This window comes from Nipponia nippon, unplaced genomic scaffold, assembly GCF_047370975.1.
Source record: "Nipponia nippon isolate SJK-2023a ecotype South Korea unplaced genomic scaffold, ASM4737097v1 scaffold_4, whole genome shotgun sequence".
Classification (NCBI taxonomy): domain Eukaryota; kingdom Metazoa; phylum Chordata; class Aves; order Pelecaniformes; family Threskiornithidae; genus Nipponia; species Nipponia nippon.
In genome coordinates, this window is record NW_028262358.1 from 66,152,324 (window position 1) to 66,173,369 (window position 21,046).

A 21,046-nucleotide genomic window follows, 5' to 3' on the forward strand; every position below is an offset into this window, starting at 1 on the left:
CAACCTTTGCAAAAGTAGAGTTTAACAGTTTGAAACAAGCCATAGAAGAGAGAACCCACATTTTGGTGATCATTTCATAGTCTTCTAAAACGTACAAAGCATGGAGGAAAATCACCAGGATTTAGCATTTTTAGTGAGAATCTAGGAAGCAACTTTCCTTTCTCCATCTATGTTTAAACTGCTACCCACAGAGCACTCTAAATTTTATTTAAGGGAGATCTGGGGTGGCTTCTGCATTCAGAATTCCTCACCAACTGACACCATCAAGCAGTAGCAGTAGAGTCTAACTTTGGAAGCTGCTTTTACCTTAAGGATTTAATTAAATAGATAACATTACAGATTAGTGACACGTGCCGTGCTAATAATCTCTGGGCTTCTCCTGCTCACCTCCATTCTGCTCCAATGCAGTAGTGTCAGATTTCATCTTCCTTTAGAAACTTGGATTGTGAATTTTGCTATGTGTAACTTCAATATCATGCGTAGCTGGAGAGAGGGGCAGTATCAAGATTACTTTATTAAGGATCATTTAAAACCATATTTCCAGTGATAGAACCTGGTTCTACTCCTTCCGTTACTGACTACATCTCCCAACATCAAACAACATAACCTCTGCTAAAATTCAGTGCTGTTCAAATGATATAGCAGGCATTTTAGGTGCAACATATTTTCTTCAATAATCCCAAATAAACTGAGCAAGCAGTAACATTTTCCTACCCAGCACTTGGTTCCATGGCTATAGCATTACAGCAGCCATGTAGACTACATAAAACTTTGACTTTCTCAGTGAAATTTTCACGGGAAATACTATGGTCAGAAAAATTCCTAAAAGCTCTTGGGGGTGATTTAAGCAAGGTAATATGCCCGTTTCTAATGAAAGACAGAGGTGGGCATGCACACAAGGGCACTGTATTTAGAATGGTAAAGGAATGCAAGGTTACAGATCTGTGTCACCAAAAGTATTTAGGGAGCATTTCAGGGAGCTGGACTCAATGGTTCTAATGGGTCCCTTCCAACTTCAGATATTCTATCATTCTAAGTTCCTTAGTAAAGGAACACCCTGCATAATATGTGGTCTCACTTATCAGCAGAATGACGAAACATTTCCCTTTCAAGCTATAAGAAAAGAGATAGATAAAAATTATTGTTCTACTCCCTTAACGAAGGGGGTGGAGGGAAGGAATTAGTTCTTCCATTCTTGGGAGGTACCTTGAGATAGCCATTTGAATATACCAGAAACACTACTCAAATACTTGCGTAAAGACATTTTATTATGAATGCAATGTATATATAGTTTTTTTTTTCTTTTTTTCATCTGAGGTGCTTATATAAACAGACCCATATCAGTTGAATGACAGTTAGTTTGCAGGGCATGACAGTGGCTGAACACCCTTCAGCTCCAAAGCTTTGCTGAAGTTAATCTCTTGAGGTTTAGCAGCACCCTTGGTGAGCTTCAGAAATCGAATACATCCTTTAAAACGGATATTAGTGGTCAGTCCAAACTGGGTCACACCATCTGAAGGAGGAAAAAACAGGCAACAGGAATTATGTAAGTCTGAATTGATACTTAAGTTTGTTCTTTGGAGTTCTGCAGGAGAGTAGCTGTCCCCAGCAACATATGAATATGTTTTATTTGTTGTATATCTATCTTTATTCAAAAAATGACAAACATTCTGAGTGAATGTGATAAATGCTTATGTTAGTGGTAACAATCCAGCCTTTTTTCCTTTTTCTGTCCTGGCATGACAGTGGCAGAATCTGAACACATTTAAACTACCATTGTAAACCATGTAACTCAGTTATGTGACATAGAGGAAATTAAGGAAAATGGTTAAATGGCAGCTTGCTACCTACAAACGGTGTATAATGCATACATGGTCATCCTGCAGGTCTCCAACTTCTCAAGCTATTTATCCACAGAATAACAACAGAGCAAAAAAAAAAAGACCAAAATGGATGCAATTCCCAACCCTAACATCATGAGAAGGCCAGTTCCGCAGTATGTACTTCAGGTGTCATTTAAGGAACAGTGTTGAGAGTTTTCAAGCATTCTGATTTTTTTTCTTGCTGGTAGTAAAAACCAGGGATTTGAGTACATCCCTTCCACTAAAGGAGGAGGGAACTATTCTAGTGTGACCAGATGATAGAAGTGAGGGTTGGTTTGAGTGGGAAGCTGAAAATATTTCTCTCAACTGCTTGAAATTCATGGCCCAACTTGTTTCTCAGTGTTCTTCCAAGTGAAAAAGTGGCTACAGGGATGCGCTCTGATACAAATCTATGTGACTCATAAAGTAAGGGCTGCAGAAATAACTTTACACCTGTAGAGGACTGACTGGCCATAGCATTATGCTGCTTCACAGAGGATGAGAAGGTTGAATCCATCTGTCCCTCCTTGCACAGGGAAGGCTGATAATAGGAGATGAGTAATGGCTTTTATGGGTAGCCAGGAATTTATATCCCTGCTCATGCTCTGGTGGAGAAAAGTTTCTCTGCACAGGAAATTCTCCACCAGCTAATTCTAGCTGGTTTACAACTGCTTTGTACTGTTTATGCAGCCAGAAGAAGCCTCAAGAGAACTGGAAAATACAAACGCTTACTAATTTTACAAAATCCTGTGATACTGTGTTTTAAATTTGTGATGAGGCTGTCTGGGTATTGGGAATGTTAAAACAAATCTTGGATGAGCTAGACTAGACAGCCAGCGAAGTGTGAGGTGTTTAAATGTGCATGTAGGTTTATTAAATCCTTTCATAACTTGCCATGTGGCTGAACTTGGGAATATCACTTCAACATGATGTAAGTGTAGGCTTGTTTTGTACAGATTGCAGTGTTACTTCCATTTGTTTCTCTTGCTGTGTTCATCTTGACGTACGGTCCAGAATGAGATGGTAACTCCATCTGCAGTGTTTCTTTAGTACTAGCTCCTATGCTAGAATCCTGTTTTGTTATAAAAAGGCTGCCACAAAGCTGTTTCCCTTCTGGCACAAAGTTCTTGGTACTTATCAATAGTCGCTGTGGCTGAAGTACAACAACAGTATCAAGAACATTTTTGAAAATGTTCTGAAGCTTGAGAGAAAAGGCTTTTTGGATGCACTGTGTCACACATTAGAATGAGGGGAAAAACAACATCCAGGAAATAATTTAGGAATTAACTCGAGAGGCGTCTTGCCATTGACCTCAGTATGTACTAGAGCAGACACATACCGCAAACATACTTAGCTTTTTTGTTTGCAAAATAGAGGGAAACTTTATTATAAATGCAACAAAATTAGCACTTTGCAAACATCTTAACTGTGTTTTCAGAAAGTAAACTGCTGTTAGATAAACTTATTGATTGTCTATGAACAGATGGATACTAGCATTCATTATCAGCTTAGTGGAAGATGAAGGTACCTACAGAGCTCAGCCCAGTTCTGGATCCTGTTCAAATACCTCTGCATAAAGCAAGTTCTCTTGAGGGCTTCCAAAATACTGAGTAGCAAATTTTGATTATTTTTTTTTTTCCTTTAAAAACTGCCAGGCCACGAGCAAAGACATTAATCAGAAAGAGATGCTGTCCTGTCACACCTCTGTGCAAGCTGTTGTCCACATTCTTAGTTCCTCAGGTTTTACAGGCTGATTTACACACACAGTGCCCTGCCCCCCTCAAGGGCATATATGCATTCTTCAGTTAAACTTAAATTTGCCATTTTTAAGTTAAATTTAAATTTTCCAAATGCGGTTACTATTGAAACGTAACTATTATGCTGTTACTAATAGCATAGTAGTCCTAATTGCATGTAAGACATTACCAAGGCAGCGTTGCTAGAGCATAAGTAAAGCATCGTTTGTCTGTTAAATGCTCACCAGGATATCCTCCAACGAAGACAGGGTCGTTAGTGTCTGCTGAGGTCGAGGCCCTGTTTGGGCTGTTACCATCCACCTGTCTGTCATCCACAGTCAGCTCTAAACGGTGTTTGATCTTGTTTGCAAGAACCTTGTGCCACTGTCCATCACACAAGCTGCCTGGTGCATCGGGCTCATAGATAGCAGAGAATCGGCCTGCACCATTGTCAACGTGAAACATCACCTGAAAAGTGTGACATGGAAGTCAGCTAGTTCTCAAAACAGTTCTATAGTTCTTTTTTCTTTTTTCTTTTTTTTTTTTTGTTTATTTGTTTGTTTATTTAAAGTCAGCATGCTCTGACTGCACACACTAAAGCTCTAATTTAATACCAGACTCTGTGGATTGCTGTCCCTCTGGGATCTGGGTTATGTCACTGAGATAAACACTAGTGGAAATATGAAAAATTGTTGTATAGGTTGTCTTTTTTCAATTTTTTTTCTTAGTTTTGGGGTGTTTCACCCTCCCCTCACCCCAAGCTCTTTATAGTGATAGGTTACTGACTGGTTTTCCAGACTGTGAAATAAAAGATATACACAAGGAACTAGTATTATTAATGACAAAGCCTTTCCTCAAAGCTTTTCATATTCTCACTAATTTAAGTCCTGATGTTGCAGTTTTAGGAACCTCAAGTGTTGCAGAATCTTTTAAAATATCTTTGTACAAGCGTAAGAGCCTCTTGATGCATGGGAAGTGGCAAGTGCTGCATAAAGGAGAGCCCTGATATTGATTGAGATGCCTTGAGATTGGTGTAGTAAACTTGCATTTGCTTTCTAAACCCAGTCTCTATAAAGAGCCAAAAATGCTTTGCTACTCACTTTTCCGTCTACTAATTCGATGCCAAGCCCATCCATTTTCTGGCTGCTGACTCCTAGGAGAACACCGTTCATTCGTGTTGTACGGAATTCAAATTCCACGAGCAGGTCTGTTCCCACTTTGTATGCACCAACTTGGAGAGAAAAGGGGAAGCGTAATAAAATGAAGAAAAGCATTTAACACATTATTCCTAATAATCACACAAAGTGTGTTGCCAGTAATGCAAGGTAACTAACTCAGCATTATCAATGCACTCCATTTCATGTGAAATCATGTAAGTAACTGTTATGGTGGCTGCGCTTGGTGTGAGACCTGGCTAGAAAGACATATAGTCAATCCCTAGGCAAGGTAACTAAAAATAATCAGTGAGAGTTTCAAGTATTGGTCTCACTTTGCCTCCAGTCAATGGGAGTTAGGTAGCACTGGAAGTTTTTGTAAGCAGCATCTCCTCTTTCTCTGTTCTTTGCCTATCAGCAGAATTGCTGTTCATTACCTGTTTTGGCAAAGCCTGTTCCATCGAAGTATGTTCCTTTCTGTGCAGTGACAAAGCATTTTCCAACATTGAAGCTGGAAGTTGGATTTTCCAGGTCAACAGGTGATTCTGTCATTTTGAAACTTCTGATGCAGCCGTCGATGCTATAGGTGACCTGCAGCCAATATTTCAAACAAAAGGTAGAACCGTGCAAAGCAAGCTGAAATGCTCAGAATAAAGGCCTAAAGTATGTCATGAAAAAGTACCTTTCCTCTGCTTCTCTGCTGGATTTATGGAGCTGAATAAAACTTGAATTTTACATGGTTAATCCTTAATATCTGATTGTAATTGGAATCTAATCTCAGTCATACTGAGGATGAATTACATTATTTTTCAGGGATGTGATCTGAGTCACATCTATTTGGCTTAATGGAGGGGACATAAAATAATACACTGCATAATGAAACATAGCAAATTACATCAGCAATGCAGGAATTTAATGGCCTATACTTTACCTTTTTAATTGACTAGGTTATGGGATTTGTGAGTAGATGAAGATACTGGATATAGTTCTCTGGGCTGCTGGGCTTTTCCTCCCCCCGCCTTTAATCACTTTACTATGGGCCTAATGTTGCATGTTAAGACCGAGCTAATGCAGGTACGCAGCTACGAAAATGAACAAAGCTCCTACGTAAAGGTTGTTGACCATACATAGTTCTTTGTAAAATAACCGTATATAGGGCAGGTGGCCACAGTGACAAGGGCCACTCTGCTGGCCAGAGAGGCAGGTGGAGGCAGGGGATGTGCTCGGGTGTATGGAGGCTCCCGTGCCAGGTAGCAAACTGCAGCTCCAGTTTGGTTTCTGCACTGGGAGCACATTACTGTGACTCCGAGCAGGTGGTACATACACACTTAAGCTGGTGGTGTAAGTAAGCGAGATCCTGCCTGGGGCAGGAGTGAGGGGCTGCCCAGGCTATGCCCCAGGTTGCCCCAGGGCTCAGCTGTGTGGTCAGTGCATCCCAGTGGGAGCTCGGAGCGCCATTGGCATCTCCCGCCCTGTGACCGACCCCCAGAGCTCTCCCTCCCTTTTCTCTCTGAGGTGTCCAGCAGCTGCATTTTGGTTCTCAGCTGTAGACAAAGGCTTTGATCTTTGACTTAGAGTTAGCAAAATTTATCCCTGATATCAGTGGGAGAGAGGAAAATGATAAACATGTGCTTTGAGGACAAAAAGGAATTCATAAGCATATGCAACAGGAAGGAGGAAAATAAAAATCAGCCTATAAAATACAGCATAGAAATATGTATAACTACAGAAAGGAGAAAGGCACACCTGCAGAGGGAAGTCTTGACTCTGCACACCACCTCCTCTAGCAATATCCTGACTAGTAACTTGAAAGAATTTCCAAAGAATTTCTTTCCTTATAAATCAAAGCTGGATGTACTGTGGAATTATATAGCTTATTACTGCTAAATACACCTATACAAAGTTTTTCTGAGAACTTGAGCAATATCAGTGAACAAATTCAGTTCTGAGCTGAGCAATGCTTTCTGTCATCTTCTTAATAAATGGACCTTTTTCTAATTTCTTAGTGAAAATCATCTCCAGATCAATAAGTTTTGTTACCAAAAAAGAAAAACACCACAAAAGAAAACAAATCTTGCCATCTTCACTGTGAAAATAAATCATAGAAATGCAAGATTTGTAGACAACTCGATAACATTTGCTAACTTTAAAATTTCACTTTCCTTATGGAAAAGCAAATCTGGTTATACTTTAGCATGCTAACAGGTAATATAACATCTTTTGCTGAAAGCAGATTTTTGAGTGCTTAAAATGTGACGTGCTGAAGCCAAATAAATAGGTATCAGTCTTCTGCACTGAATAGGAAGTCAGCCCACCTATAGTTACGTATTAGATTAGTGTCTAAAAAGGTTGATGTGTGTTTAGCAGAAAGCCCTAACTAAGATAATACATGCTTTCAACTTACTTTGCTTCAGAGCCTTTACATGAAGCCTACAACACAGCACTCTATTAATACATCATGTGGTGCATTTTACTGAGAATGCCTGAAAGGCAAGCACTGGTTTTTACCTTCTGTGAATGACATCTGAAGTCACAGCTTCATTTAAATCCCAAAGCACCTAAGACTGTCAGGATCTGACATGACTGTTATTGCCAAACTGAGCCATTTATCTGCACGAGTTCCCTCCATTACTTCTGACATGAGCAATAGGTAAGGATTTAGTATTACCTTTCTTCTTAGATTCGTATTTGTAAATTGCAGATGTATTTCCAAGAGCATAATTTGATAGTATTAGGAATTATATTTTGTGGGTAGTTAAATGCTGCTTTTGTTTTTCAGTGCCTCAAATCTGGTTTGGTAAATCCAAATGATCAGTAGATTTGCCTCAATTCGGGCTTTCTACACAATTTGGGCTTTCTGCACAATCCAAAATTTGTTAAGACCTATGATCTTACAGGTCAGTTTTCTTTAGGAAACAGAACTCAGATTTAGAGCGGTTACTCTTCTCCTTTATTCCCAATCCATGAGTTATTATAGTGACTTGTTTAAGCAGGATCTAGGAATTCCTTTTCTGTATTTATTTTGTCCACCTGAACTGGTGGACTCATGCCTGTCGATATACTAGTATTCGCCATTCCACAGTCATCTTACTAGAGTGGTATTTACTCATATGCAGTTTCTTTGAGAGTCTGGTTTGTTTCCTTGCCAGGATCTGTGTTTTTGCCTCCTCTTTACCATTCTGCATAACCACCCAGAGTGAGCCTAGACGTAGCTGCTACTGACATTCCAGTATTTTGTCCACATTGTGCTGTATTATATGCCTAATTTATTGTTTGCTATAATTAAGTTCATTCAAGTTCTGGCTTCTGCTTTGAAAGACCCCTCTGTGCAGAGAAAAAATAATGCAGGCAAGAGGTTTTCTCTGAGTCTGATACTGGCATATCTTTGGAGGCTGGGAGGGCAGCGGGGAAGTGAGATGACTGACATGGAGTAGTGTGGTCAGATGCAGTAAATGGCCTGGGTAAAGGAATACAGTGTTCCTAGTTAATCCTATGAGGTTTAGGCCAAAATGATATTTACCTCTCTGGGCTATCTGTCTGCCAAGATACCTTCTGTGTCAGCATGGAAGCTGGGCATTTAGACTGAAACAGTGATAAACTGAAATGTGCACATTTGATTTGGAAACAGAGGAAAACAGAGTTTTCATGGCCTTACTTCAAAATGCATTCACTCCTAGTTTAGTAATAACAACACAAACCCAATTACTACAGTAGGCAGCAGTACTACCGGGTATTTTGTCCAGGGTAATTTTGGCTTCTGCTGCTTCTCTTAGGAGATGCTTTCACTGTTTATTAGCACTTATTGCTAGATGAATTACAGCCAAGAGAAAGGGCAAATAGTATTCAGGACCTTATACGCTAGCTGTGCAGTGATCCAAGTGGATACGAGTGTATGGATATTTCTACTTTTCCATAACAGTAACTAACTCTGCTATTTCTAGTTCTTTGCGTTGTCTGGATTCTGAGTCAGATCTTTTTACTGAAAGAATGTAGTGTACCTACAGTAAGGTCCATTTTATCCATATTCTTGAGCAGTCTTAGGGAAATGCAAACCAAAACAAAACTGGGAAGACACTGGTACCAATTAAGACATACTTGAGGAGTGTAAGATAACTTAAACAAACTTGCTTACCGGACCAATTCTTCTAGTTGTGTAGTTAATGGGCAGTCCTCCAACATACAGCATTCCTACAACATCCAATATATCGGCCTTCTTGGGGCTAACAGTCCTGTTTGAAACATCATCTACTATAAGGTTTCCTTCTTGCTTGGTTCGAATGACTTTTATCTAAAAAAACACAAAAATGAAATACAATTACAGATAGTTTTCTGACAATAAAGCATTTCCCAATCGTAACTAGCCTTATAGTCCAAAATATACAACAATACAGGAGACAGTAGTAGGAGTGGTTAGCAGAAGTACCGTGGCAGCAACTATGGATAATGTTCATGGAACAGAGCTCCTGCACAAGGTTTTGTGCAAACATATGGCTGCCTTTTAATCAGCTCTGGGCCAGGAGGCATCATGACTATTATTTAATAGAATTGCTGAGAGGACTTGAGGTTCCTTTAAAAAGTTTCATTGTTACTATCTTAGGCATGCCACAATATTGTTTTTCCTGGAATTGGATAGAAATTTCACATACATAGTGAATAATACATGCTAAAAGTTAATGGCACCAGTTACAAATCTTTATTACAGCACATGTTTGCAGACAATATTAGGTTTATGATTCCACTAGTTTGGACGTGCCTCAGGTCATAGTTCATGCTAGAGTAAATATAATACCAACTCTGTTCTGTTGGTACTGTGGCTTGTTCAGACAAATGGGCTGTGAATCGCATGGAAGAAGTGCAATTGCTGAAGAGTTGGGGAAATTCTACCCCAACAACCGTAGGCTGATTTCTTTCCAAAGGTTTATACTGAAATGTCTACAAATCAGTATAATAATGATTCTGTATAAAAAGGGGTAAAATGTGAAATGCATCAAAGCATATTAGCAGAGCAGATTTCTAAACAGCACAGTAGTTAGCTCACCAGAGTAGCAAAGAGAGAGAAACAGCATTTTTCTTTGGCTTTTCTTTAACATGGCTGCTTCTGCTTCAGTGTGGCAGCGTATCTGTCACGGAGTGGCAATGACTGAACACTGAGAAGGGGTGGCCTGAAGGCGAGGGACTGAACTTGGTGTTTACGGACAACTGTAAATTTGAGATGGACAATTACACCTTGGGCAGACGGAGGATTTGGTGAGTGAGACAGGAACCGGGAACAGGCACTCTTACAGAGGAGCTAAAGAGAGAGCAGCAGCACGGTGTGGCACTGTAACGAGGCCTGGCAGGAAGGTTTGATCGGTACCCTAGCTTCTGCAGGCCTGGTGGAAATGTTTCAACCTAAACCATTTCAAATGGAGAAAAGGTTCTCACTAAAAGGATTATTATAAGGAGAAGCCTCTGCTTTCTTAAAAAAACAAAGACCGTGGTCTTTTCTAAAAGAGGTTGCCTTTTGCCCCCTCCCAAAATGGACTTGTGCTTTTTGGGAACTGTGAATTTGGATTTTGTCTCCATTCTCTCCTACAAAAATGGGATCTACAGCAAAGGTCCCTGTCTTGCAGAGTGCCAAGCTGCATGCCCAAAGAGCACAGTTTTCCATTAAGAAATATATGCTCCAGTTAGTTCCCTTAGAATATAGAGAAAATGGCTAAAAGAGCAAAACGCATCTGTTCTGTATCTATAGAGGGTCTAGCAGAAAGGGGCCCTGGTCTACTGCTAGTGCTCCTAGGCATTATGTAGAACAGATAAATAATGACTACAACTTTATTTTTTCCCCCTCATGAAATACCTTGGTTTAGAGCATTTGCTATCATCAAAAAGTTCATGAATAAAAATCCAGTGAAAATAAAATTCCTGCAGAACAGGGTGGGAATGAAGCAGAGAGGGACTAAGGATGACTGCAAGGAGGGTTTTGTAAGAGCGATTCAAGCATAACAGAAAATGCAATTAGAATTTTTTCTCATTTGGTGATAGAGATATGGACGGTGACTTTCCAAATATCTGTCTGAAATGTAATGTCTCTTATGGTATATAACTTGAATACATAGCTACATGTATTCTTTTCTTCTCTGTCTTTATTGGTGCCTTCAAGCATGTTACCTAATGAATATACTATGTGTCTGTTCTCCTTGGCCCAGTAAATACTAAACTTCATGGTTGCGGTATTATTCCTTCCCTTACCATCCAAAAACCACAGGCATTGTACATAAAGCTTCCTCTCATAAAGTCACAGAAGGGGCTGCCAAATACATCCATGAATATCATATTTATTCCCTAATGAACTGAATTAATAATGCAGGGAAGATTTACTTAAATGTTACTTTTTTGTTGTTGTTCTTAGCATTATGGCTGAACAATGGCATTATTAACATAGAAACAACTGGTTTTAATGATATATTCCATCATCATGAGCTGATACTCACCTGAGCCCTATTAGGCAGGAAGGAACATTTTCTGCAGTTCCTTACCATACATGGGACATATTCTAAATATGTCCAGAAATATGGGTTTCTTGAAGGAGAAATTTCAAAGATCAGCCCTAACTTTTTTGTTAGTGGAATATATACCATGTACTTAACAGTGAATCTGAAAGCACAAATTTTGCAGACTACCGAAAATCCTGGTTGTAAAGTTTAGCTTGTATAGACAACATTTTGCAAATATCTTACGGCAAAACAAAGCTCTCAGCATTAGAAGGATTAATTAAGCATTAGAGGCTATTATACCTTGTGCCACTGGCCATCGTTTATTTTGTTGGAAATCATTGTGTTGGTGTCTCCGCTCCCCAGATCATAGCTGAAGTAAGGCAGTCCATTCTTTATCTGAACCGTAGCAAAATCAGCATGGTTGATGCGGGCCATATAAAACAGCAAGCCAGAATCAGCTGTTGTTCGGACTTCAAATTCAATTGTAAGTCTGAAAATCAAACAAACAGGAAAACAGAAACAAAGGAAAAGATATTCAGAGTCAGACAATAGACAAATTTATCTGCTTTACCTTTTTGTGTTCCTCTAACAAAACTTTGCAGTTAGTGACCCATTTTACTTGTCCATCAGGGTTTAAGAAAAATAATTTGGTTATATGTGAATTGCATTTCATACAAATGTGATCCCCAACATGTGAGTTTTCATTAGTCCCTTTACTGTGGAAACACAAAAGTGCAACCTTGGCATAGAATTTCAAGATACAATTCTCAGCTGCAGCTGTAGTTGCTAGAAAATCCCAGCGCTTGTAAAATTCCAGCAGCGTTATCCGTCATCCACACACATAATGCTCACAAAGAGGAGAGAGCTGTAGTGACAGCTGGCAAATGTTGAGTTTCTAATGAGTTGTATTGCCTGAAGACAGGTTGCAAAACTTTTAAAGATGCAGAGAGAAGAGTTTACAACCAGGATATAAAACACTTATTCTGATTTCTCCCAGCAGAAAATGGGGGTGGAGTGGGGGGGTGGGGTGTCTGAGGAGGTCTGCTGACCCCTTGGACAGAACGGTAATGCTGAAAACCTCTCCTACAGCAAATTACCTGGGAAGAAATGATTTAGATTGTCTAGATGCTAAGGTTGTACTGGCAGCACATCACTAACCTAGCCCAAGCTGAGCTGCAAAGTCAGTACCTGAAAGTAGTTGATAATATAAACATGAAAAATCATTGCATGAAAATGATCAGGCCAGGATTCTTATTTGAAAAGACAACAGGCAAGGACTGTAGGATTACACATTTCTTTTAATTATTTTCCTAGTTTTCTAAAATTAGCATACATGAAAATACGCAGTACAGCATCTTTATAGGTAAAAATAAGTGTGAGGCTGATGGACTCGTAAACTACAAGGCAGCAAAATGCTTAGTGGTGTGACATGGCACATTTGTTAATGATCATGTGCTGTCACAGCAAAAATGAACAACTAACAAGTTATGGCTTCACAAATCCATTGAAAACAGCTGTATTTTTGATAAGTAGCTCTTGGAATTCCTTTGCATAGCAATATGTATGTGTATAGTATATATTGTTACACTTTGGGAGGGCAATGTCATTTTGCCTGTTTACTGTGAAAGCTTGATCTTAACTATAGGAGGAAAGGGGAAAAAAGGTTTGCTTTTTGGAAGAAATCATCAAGTTACTGAATCAAGAAACTTCCTTCTGAAAAAGCAACCTATGAACTCAGTTGCATGACCTGGTCCCATTCTTCTGTTTACTTTTCTGCAAATCAGCCTGGGATCTGTGTGTGCCCAAACCTTTACAAACAAAGAGGTAAACTGTTTTTGTGAGAGCTACTTAGGTGGGCACTTCATCGCCTAGATTTCATGCTTTAATGCTTTTTATGTTTGCTTAATGGAATGAATTAGCCATGGGATGTGATCTTTTTCAGATTATGCCCATAATTTTGGGAGATGCTTTATTCTCAGAAGGAGGGGCATTTTATTTTGACATTATTCCATTAAAACTCATTGCTGAAATAAACCACATACCTGTTTTTCACTTTGGTGTCATCAAATGCAACTGCAATGTGGCTGTTCCTTGAGAGACCAAATTGCTTGCCACCTTCCAAAATGGCTGGTTCTGTGTCAGCAGCACAGGAATCCTGCAAAATATACAGCGATCATACAAACTTCATATTTTGTATCTATCTCAGCGGTGCACATGCTGGAAATCTTCCAACTGCTCAGGACCGAGAATATTCCACCCAGTCTAGACACTGGCCCTACAAATTTCCAGTGTGTTGATGTCTCATCACACCAGCTGAAGTTATAAAGCAGTATGACAGGAACTTGGTGTAAAAGCAGAGCTCATTAAGCTGGCTGTAAAAGCAAATAAAAATAATATATGAACATTGCTGCTTTCGTGCCACCAGTGGACATTTACAAGAGTCTAAAGTGATTTCCAGGCAGCTCAGTGTACTCTTAGCTCACATAACTGAGTTTTACACAGTAGGATGCCCTCTTACAGAAATGAAGCAAGACTTAAATTTTAAAGGGATGCTTTGCTCTTGACTTGAAATCTAGTCACCTTAAGAATAATGAGTTAAAAGCAGTTTCAGATCCTGCACCTGTCAACGGGTCCTCCATTTTGCTTCTTTGTATTGTTTTACAACTGTATTCTTTGTTTAATGTGCTGTTGTTTCCCCTGCTGCTGCCAAAAGACCCCCACAAACAATAAGGGAAGCCAAATAACTGATGGATGGAAGTAACAACTGTTAAACTCCCTGAGCTGTCTGATGTAGACACATTACCCAGCGGGTAGAGAAAGAAACCCCTCCCTGTCTGTTCCACTTCTATTAATCTTAAAGTGGAGCAACAATGGAAGGTAAAATATCTTCTGCCCAGTATAATTTTCTCTTTTTAATTTCACCAGGTCTTTTAATCTCTGGCTCTAAAGATCTTGTATAGGGGTGCCTGGGGCAAGGCGAGACCATGGTAATTACCAGCTCCTACTTACGTCTAGCTTTTGCCTCCCACTGAGAGTATTGTGAAGAAACTACACAAAGGATCTAACACAACACAATATCAGGACAATACCGCTGGGAAAAAAACAAACTTTGATAGCTGTGAGCTCTGTTTTTAAGCACTGTGGCTGATATCATTTTGGGTTGGCGACAGTCTCTTATTTGAGCCCTGACTCAGCAGGGACCTGCAAAGCACAAGGTGCGGTGCTTGGCTGACAAAGAGCTCTTTCTGTGAAACATTTTGAAAATGTCATGAGTGACTCATCAAGCACTAAGATTTTAGCCGCAAAGAGGAAATTTCTTTCCCCTCTCACTCAGTTTTTCAGTACTGTTATATTTTTTGCTTTCACATGTCACAAAAATCTTCACAACAGTATAGAGCACTTCTAAAAATTAGTTTTCCACAATGAACGCTCTGGTTTGAACATGACAGAGTAGAACACCATGCATTACGACAAGTACACATCACTGTGCAACAGAGGGAAAAAACGTGGAAAATTCAGCAGTACCAAAGTTATGAATGTGTGATAGCAGTCTTCCAGTGATCATCAAATAGGAAAAAAAAGCGTATTCCCATAATACTGGGTAAAGTTTCTAATTATTTTAAGCTTTACAGGTTTATCTAGAAGTTTAACAACTGTGTTAGTAATAATACTGTGTGTATATAATACTTTCAATAGCATTTGGGCTTGCTAAAATTTGAAGATAGGGACTAACTACTGGTACTGGAACAACAGGAAAGAATTGGAAAATACGCTAACACACACTTTTCTGTGGCACACTTTTGCATATTACATGGTAAAAGGACATATTCTGATAGTAAGTTCAATCCTAGGCTGGTATGTCTTAGTAAAGGGTCTGGCCCTTACACTTTAGCTGCTCCCCAGCATCAGCAAACACTGCGGTTTTTCTTCATGCCAGCAGGAGGACTGTAAGAAGGGGCAAGGAGTAGGGGAGAGTGCCAAACACACTGGGATGGTTGGAATCATAGCAAGCATACACCAATTATTTACTGATAAATACTGATTGATAATAGTGAACGTTCATTAGGTTGATGTGGAAATGTCAGTAAAAGGAAAAAAAAAATTAGTAGAGCATGCTTAAAAAACTTCCAGGTTTTATTCACGAGCCTGTGCCTGCTTTCACTTTATCTAAGGACAGCCAGCTTTATAGCCTTCGCAAGACTGTGAACTAAGCATGGACCATTAGCCTAGATTAAAAGATCCCAGCTTTGGTTTTTTCAGTAATGGCCTTCAGGTGTCCTGGGTTTAAACCTGGCTGCTTAATGATCTCCCATATTACCTGAGAGCCTCAAGACTGAACTCTTCAGCTGCACTTTACTTCAGTCTTGTCAGATGTCAGGGACTTGACTGGTAAGTCAAGAAGCGAGGTGTGTATCACAGTGGAAATGAAGAACAGAAAAGCCCACTGGTGGACTGTCACACATTCTCTACAAACATATTAGCAATTACAAAGAAAGTGATTAGAGGAAAAAGGGAGAACCACTGAAGCAGTCTCCACAGTTCACAGAATAGTGTTAATAAAACAATGAAATAATGCATGGAGAAACAGTGGAAGATACCGTCATGGAGTCAAATGCAGAAGTAATGCTGGCGCTCTTCATTTCAGTGGCAAGCGAATCCTGAGAAGCAGTGAATAACGTGAGGCAGAAGCAGCGGTTACCCAATATTGAGAAACATTTTGGCATCTGTAGCAAGCAGCAGCAGCAGACTGGTGACCAGTGTATTTCCCAACTGTCCTACTTCTAGATCTTGTCTTGCCTTTAGTAAAGGGTAAGTTTTTTTTTTTCATTTGGGATTAAACTCCCCTCCCCTTTTACATGCAGATGGATAACAGGGATAAAAAAGGTCCTAATTGGCTTAAGTAGAACAGATACCTTATTTAAGCCTACTATGTGGAAATAATTTTTTTCTGCTGTATATTTTCCATATACAGTCCTTTTACACTGAGCTTCTGTATTATTAACTGTCATATGAGTGCTATCTCATTATTAGACTGTAGTTACTTATTTCGTTGCAACATTGCCTAGAAAAATACTTTGGAGAACTTACTTAGGTGAATGTAAAAAGTATCCAAAAGCTTGCCTTATTTAAAATACTTTCAAGTCTTCAGAATACTAAAAGGGTTTCATTTTTTCCAAGAGGAAGTGGAGCCTTTATGGTGTTTTATTTAGATTTTTATTTTGAACTCCTGTTTCAAGTTATCACGGGTCTAGATATGTGATATACAAAAGTCACCTAGTTACAATGGGACTAGTTTCTGGTATTAATGAGTAAATCTATTCCTCTCAACTTTGCTATTTAAAAGTTAGCGCTTAGCATCTTAGAAAGTGTGCACTTGCTCTTTGGTGCGCTTCTGTGGTTTTTTTTGTTTTGTTTATAATGCTTGATCAAGGGATACTATGACTGCACTCTTTCACAACAGTGAGCATTAAACTGGATAACTCTTTTTACCTTGTTGTTGCCTGGTTCCTTATCTTTCTATGGTAGCCTTACTATACTGCAAATTTGCTTACTTTCAACTCCAAACAGAAAGATGCATCGGAGCCCTCGTGTTACAACTACTCCACCTTGTGGGAATGAATCAAAAATGCTGCCCTAGAGCATTAAAAGGCTGATACGTGTAACTCTGGGCCTCGGGGCAGGGTAATAACAAAGATGGAGCTTGCCTGTCTTGAACCCCAGGCTCCCATTTCCATGGCTGCATGTGCTGTGAAGACTTAGTAGTGCCTGACAAGTCCTTCTAGATAAAGCTGTGCCATATGTACCTGGCCAATGAAGGCGGCCATGAATCTCAAATATAAAATTAACCTTAACGAGTTAGGGGTTTTGGCCTAATTTTTGTACCGTTTTTTGTAGGAAAACATTGTTAGAAACCCTACCTATGTCAAAGGAAAACCAGATATGAATTCTGAAAATGAGTCAGGTAACAGGGAGTGACTGCGGCAATGAATTCAGGTTCCTTTGTCTCTAACTGAAACACTTACAGCCAACTGACTCACTGAAAATCACAGCTCTTTTTTTTTTTTTTTTTTTTTTTTTTTGTGGTCTTCATGCAGTTAATTGATAATCTTAATCTCTGGGTCACACAGAAAAATCCAGTACAAACAAACTCAGTGTTCCGTAATGCTGTGTCAGTGAGGAGGTGTGAAACAGGAATGAAGATTAAACGTGACCCAGCATGGGAGTGCCTTCCCAAATGGTTAAAAATCTTATGAAGCCAATCTGTGAGAAACTCAAAATTACTGACTCTTTTGTATTGGATATATATAAGAAGGGAAGATAAATATTCTGGTTGTTAACTTCTCAAAACTGTCTTATTATGGTAGTGTAAATAGGCTCCTAACTTGGAAATGTGCAAGTCTTTTCACACTGTTTGGAAACCTCACCCATACTGAATTATATCCTGCATAAACCTGTGGGTTGTATGCAGGTGTAACAAAATGCAAAGGATTCCCCCCCAAGAATATCTCCACTGGACATATTATTCAGTTTAATATTCAGATATTTAAAGATACCTTTTCTGGACAGTAAAATGTTGCATCAACTTGTAAAACTGCTATACTTGTGACAGAAGAAGTTTCTTCTTAAATTTTGTTGTATAAGACTGCTTGCCACTATCTAGCTATTTAAGATTTCTGGCAACAATAGTTGAGCTCAGTTTAGCAGTGACCGGGGTTTCAGTTGTTAAGTTTGTAAGTTTAGCAGAATTGCCATATCAAACAGACCTCTCTGGTTTACTTGTTTCTTCATCCTGTCACTGACATGGCTGCTATCATATGCTTCAGAGAACAGCACAAGAAATATCATAATGACATGGATTTCCCATAGGAAAATTTCACTTCCAACCCCTATCGGATATTGCTGGGCTTACATCCTGAAGTGGAAGAGTTTAGGGCTAAGCATGCAAGCCTAAGGGAATTCTACTGCTATATCGTTCTTAAATTACTGTTGTGATAATCCAAGTAAATGACATCAACAAGTTTTCCATTATCCACAGGTTTTACTGACCTGCAACAAGGTGTTCCCTTTACAATATCATGCTGAATTGTTACTATTTTTGTGCTAAACTACTTTTTATGCTTGATAGCTAGCTTTTCAATTTTGCCTGGAAGAAGAAACTTTTCAAACTTTACCCGAGTGAAGTGATCTACACTTACGAGTGCTGAAGGTAGAGATGGTGTTGGAGGAGGAGGGGAAGCAGGAGTCATCCTTGGTCTTTCTTTATCCCCATCAGTGTCTGGTTCAGGTTGGATCAGGACTGTTGTGTGGATTGGTTTATCTTCATCCTCAGGTGGCCTAACCTCTGGTTCTAGAGAGGGACATCGGCCAATATCTGCATTTTCAAAGGATACGGGTTGAGCAAAGTCCATGGGTCTGAGAACACACAAAGAAATTGATGTCTGTTATTAGTTTTTCTGCTTTTTTACCACACATTTATAAAGGATAGCTATATGCTGCAGTGTAATTTCACTTCAAAGGACACAAGAGCCAGGATTCATCCCATCTGTTTTAGGTACAGAAGTGGGACACTTAAATTAAAGGTGATCGTCACCATTGGCTTTCCTTCTTACAGTCAGTGCAGAGAGACAGGCATCCTCTTTGGCAAGCTTAACCAGCCTAGGTAGGCTGAATCACATTGTGGAGAAGTCCTTCTCTCTGATGTACATTGATGGAGTGTGGGGTGATGAGATCCTAATTGAGGTACTTCAGTTATGTGAAAGAAAGATTTAGATGGGAACTTTCCATAGAGGTTTTACTTTATTCACCATTCCCTTTCTTTTTACTTAAATGTTCCTTCCAGATTACTGCAGCATGGACTTTCCACAGAGCAAATTAATCCCCATGGTGGTTCGCAGAATTTGTATACTCTTGGAGATCAGCCTTACTTAAAATAAAGTGTTACGGTACACCATAAATACCTGTCACTGGGGCAAGTCTTACTGCAGTGTTACTGTTGAATGTCTCTGATTTTATAGATAAATTGACAGGTGTTGGCTTTTCTGTAAAACAGTTCATTAATTGCATAGCCTATGGAGCATATATTGTAGACAAAAAAGGAAGGGCATATTAAGAAAACATCATACTCTAGGATTTGCTGTTAGTATGATTCCTTGCAACGATGAAGTTTCTTTCGGCAGCCAAGGTAACCAGACCTCATTAACTGGACATTTGTTGGCATCAGTGAGACTTACGTGGCATTAATGACAAGATTCCATATGCAGCCCTCAAATGGTGGTATGTTCCTGAGAGGTGCAGTCTGAAACTGAGAAGAAGTACCTCCCACAAAGAGTTTCTTAACAGAGATGGGCTGGTCTGTTGGCAATCTCTGAGTCTGGCCTTTGTCTTCATCTACTTGAACAGTGAACATCCTGTGAAAAAGATTTGAAAGCAAAGAAATATATATTTTACTCTGGTTGTTGCTTGTATTGAGATCACCACTTTAGCAGCTCACATTAAATGCATATTAACCACTAGAAGGTTTTCAGCTACTGCTATGCTTCCTTGGTGGTTCTCTGACAGAGCTTGGCAAAGCTGGGCTGAGCAGAGGTGATAATATCAGTCACTGGTTGAATAGGAAGAAGTGGTTCATAGTATGGCAACACTGATGTGGTAAGGGCCCAGCCTGATGCGCTGTGCTGGTAGGTATAATCACCCAGTGCTCAGGAGGATGGGAGCAGCATGGGGTCACTTTTTGTTTGGGCTCCCTGTTTCCTGGTTTGTACAAGTTATTATCTTCTTGCAGGGGGACGAACACTGCTACAGACTGCTCTGATTGCAGAATCAGCCGCAGACACATACTGTAGACTTTTTAAAAGATCTGGTAGCTTTTTTCTGGGGGAGACCTCGGAGTAGGAAAACTGCTGATTGTTCACCATGCACTGATACAAATCCTATAATTCATTCTCATGGGTAATGCACATGCTACCAGTTAAAGACAAAGCAGTCCCATGGAAGATATTCTTAAGGTTGAACAGAGGAATCATAGAATCGTAGAATCATAGAATCGTTAAGGTTGGAAAAGACCCTTAAGATCATCGAGTCCAACCGTTAACCTAGCACTGCCAAGTCCACCACTAAACCATGTCCTCAAGCACCATGTCTACCTGTCTTTTAAATACCTCCAGGAGACTCAACCACTTCCCTGGGCAGCCTGTTCCAATGCCTGACTACCCTTTCGGTGAAGAAGTTTTTCCTAATATCCAACCTAAACTTCCCCTGGTGCAGCTTGAGGAAGGTAGAAGCCTCTGAAGCACAGCACCACTGGCTGACCGAGCCAAGCCAAGGAATGGAAAAAAGAGCAGAGGAAAGGGGTAATATGGGGAAGGGCATTATTCTGGTAAAAGCAAGAATCCAAATATGAGAAAAAAGCTGAATGCTCTTGCCTGTCAAAGCTACTGAGATACAAATGTTGCGGGTTTGTACCACATTTACAAGGAAACACGATAAAGGGGACAGAAAGTGAAAAGTATTTTTGAAGGCGAATGTAGAATGCTAGTTGGCATAATTTCTTTATGATGTTAAGACTATATTTAATAGAACTTAGCCAGGAGAGAATCAAGACAACAAAAAACCCTATATGTGTCTCTGGTAAACTCTGATATGATTTATGAAGTGCAGTTTTTATTTCAAATATGTTACAGTCATGCTAAACACCAGGACCTAACTATTCAAGCATCTTTGACTACAATTAGTTATCTAAACCTAAGTTGGGTATCTGTCAGTAAGTAGCTTGATTTTTTTGAGCATCCTTATGAAATACCAGAAATAATCAGTTTCTG

At 39.6% G+C, this 21,046-nt stretch overlaps 1 protein-coding gene across 5 annotated transcripts in view; it reads right to left on the reverse strand.

Moving 5' to 3' along the window:
* Nucleotides 1-1,256: 1,256 nt before the first annotated feature.
* LAMA2 (laminin subunit alpha 2) overlaps nt 1,257-21,046 on the reverse strand; it is a 373,593-nt gene continuing 353,803 nt past the window's right edge. For 3 of the 5 annotated variants that reach the window (XM_087775777.1, XM_087775776.1, XM_087775774.1), the window contains 10 exons: nt 19,460-19,636; nt 18,425-18,641; nt 15,827-15,886; nt 13,271-13,383; nt 11,529-11,718; nt 8,885-9,040; nt 5,190-5,343; nt 4,699-4,829; nt 3,844-4,066; nt 1,257-1,513 (listed from right to left, as the gene is read on the reverse strand). In XM_087775777.1, coding sequence (XP_087631903.1) covers nt 1,356-1,513; nt 3,844-4,066; nt 4,699-4,829; nt 5,190-5,343; nt 8,885-9,040; nt 11,529-11,718; nt 13,271-13,383; nt 15,827-15,886; nt 18,425-18,641; nt 19,460-19,636 — 1,579 coding nt within the window. In that variant the 3' untranslated portion in view covers nt 1,257-1,355. The remainder of the gene's footprint in view (nt 1,514-3,843; nt 4,067-4,698; nt 4,830-5,189; nt 5,344-8,884; nt 9,041-11,528; nt 11,719-13,270; nt 13,384-15,826; nt 15,887-18,424; nt 18,642-19,459; nt 19,637-21,046) is intronic. The other 2 variants (XM_087775778.1, XM_087775775.1) reach the window with 1 other exon arrangement.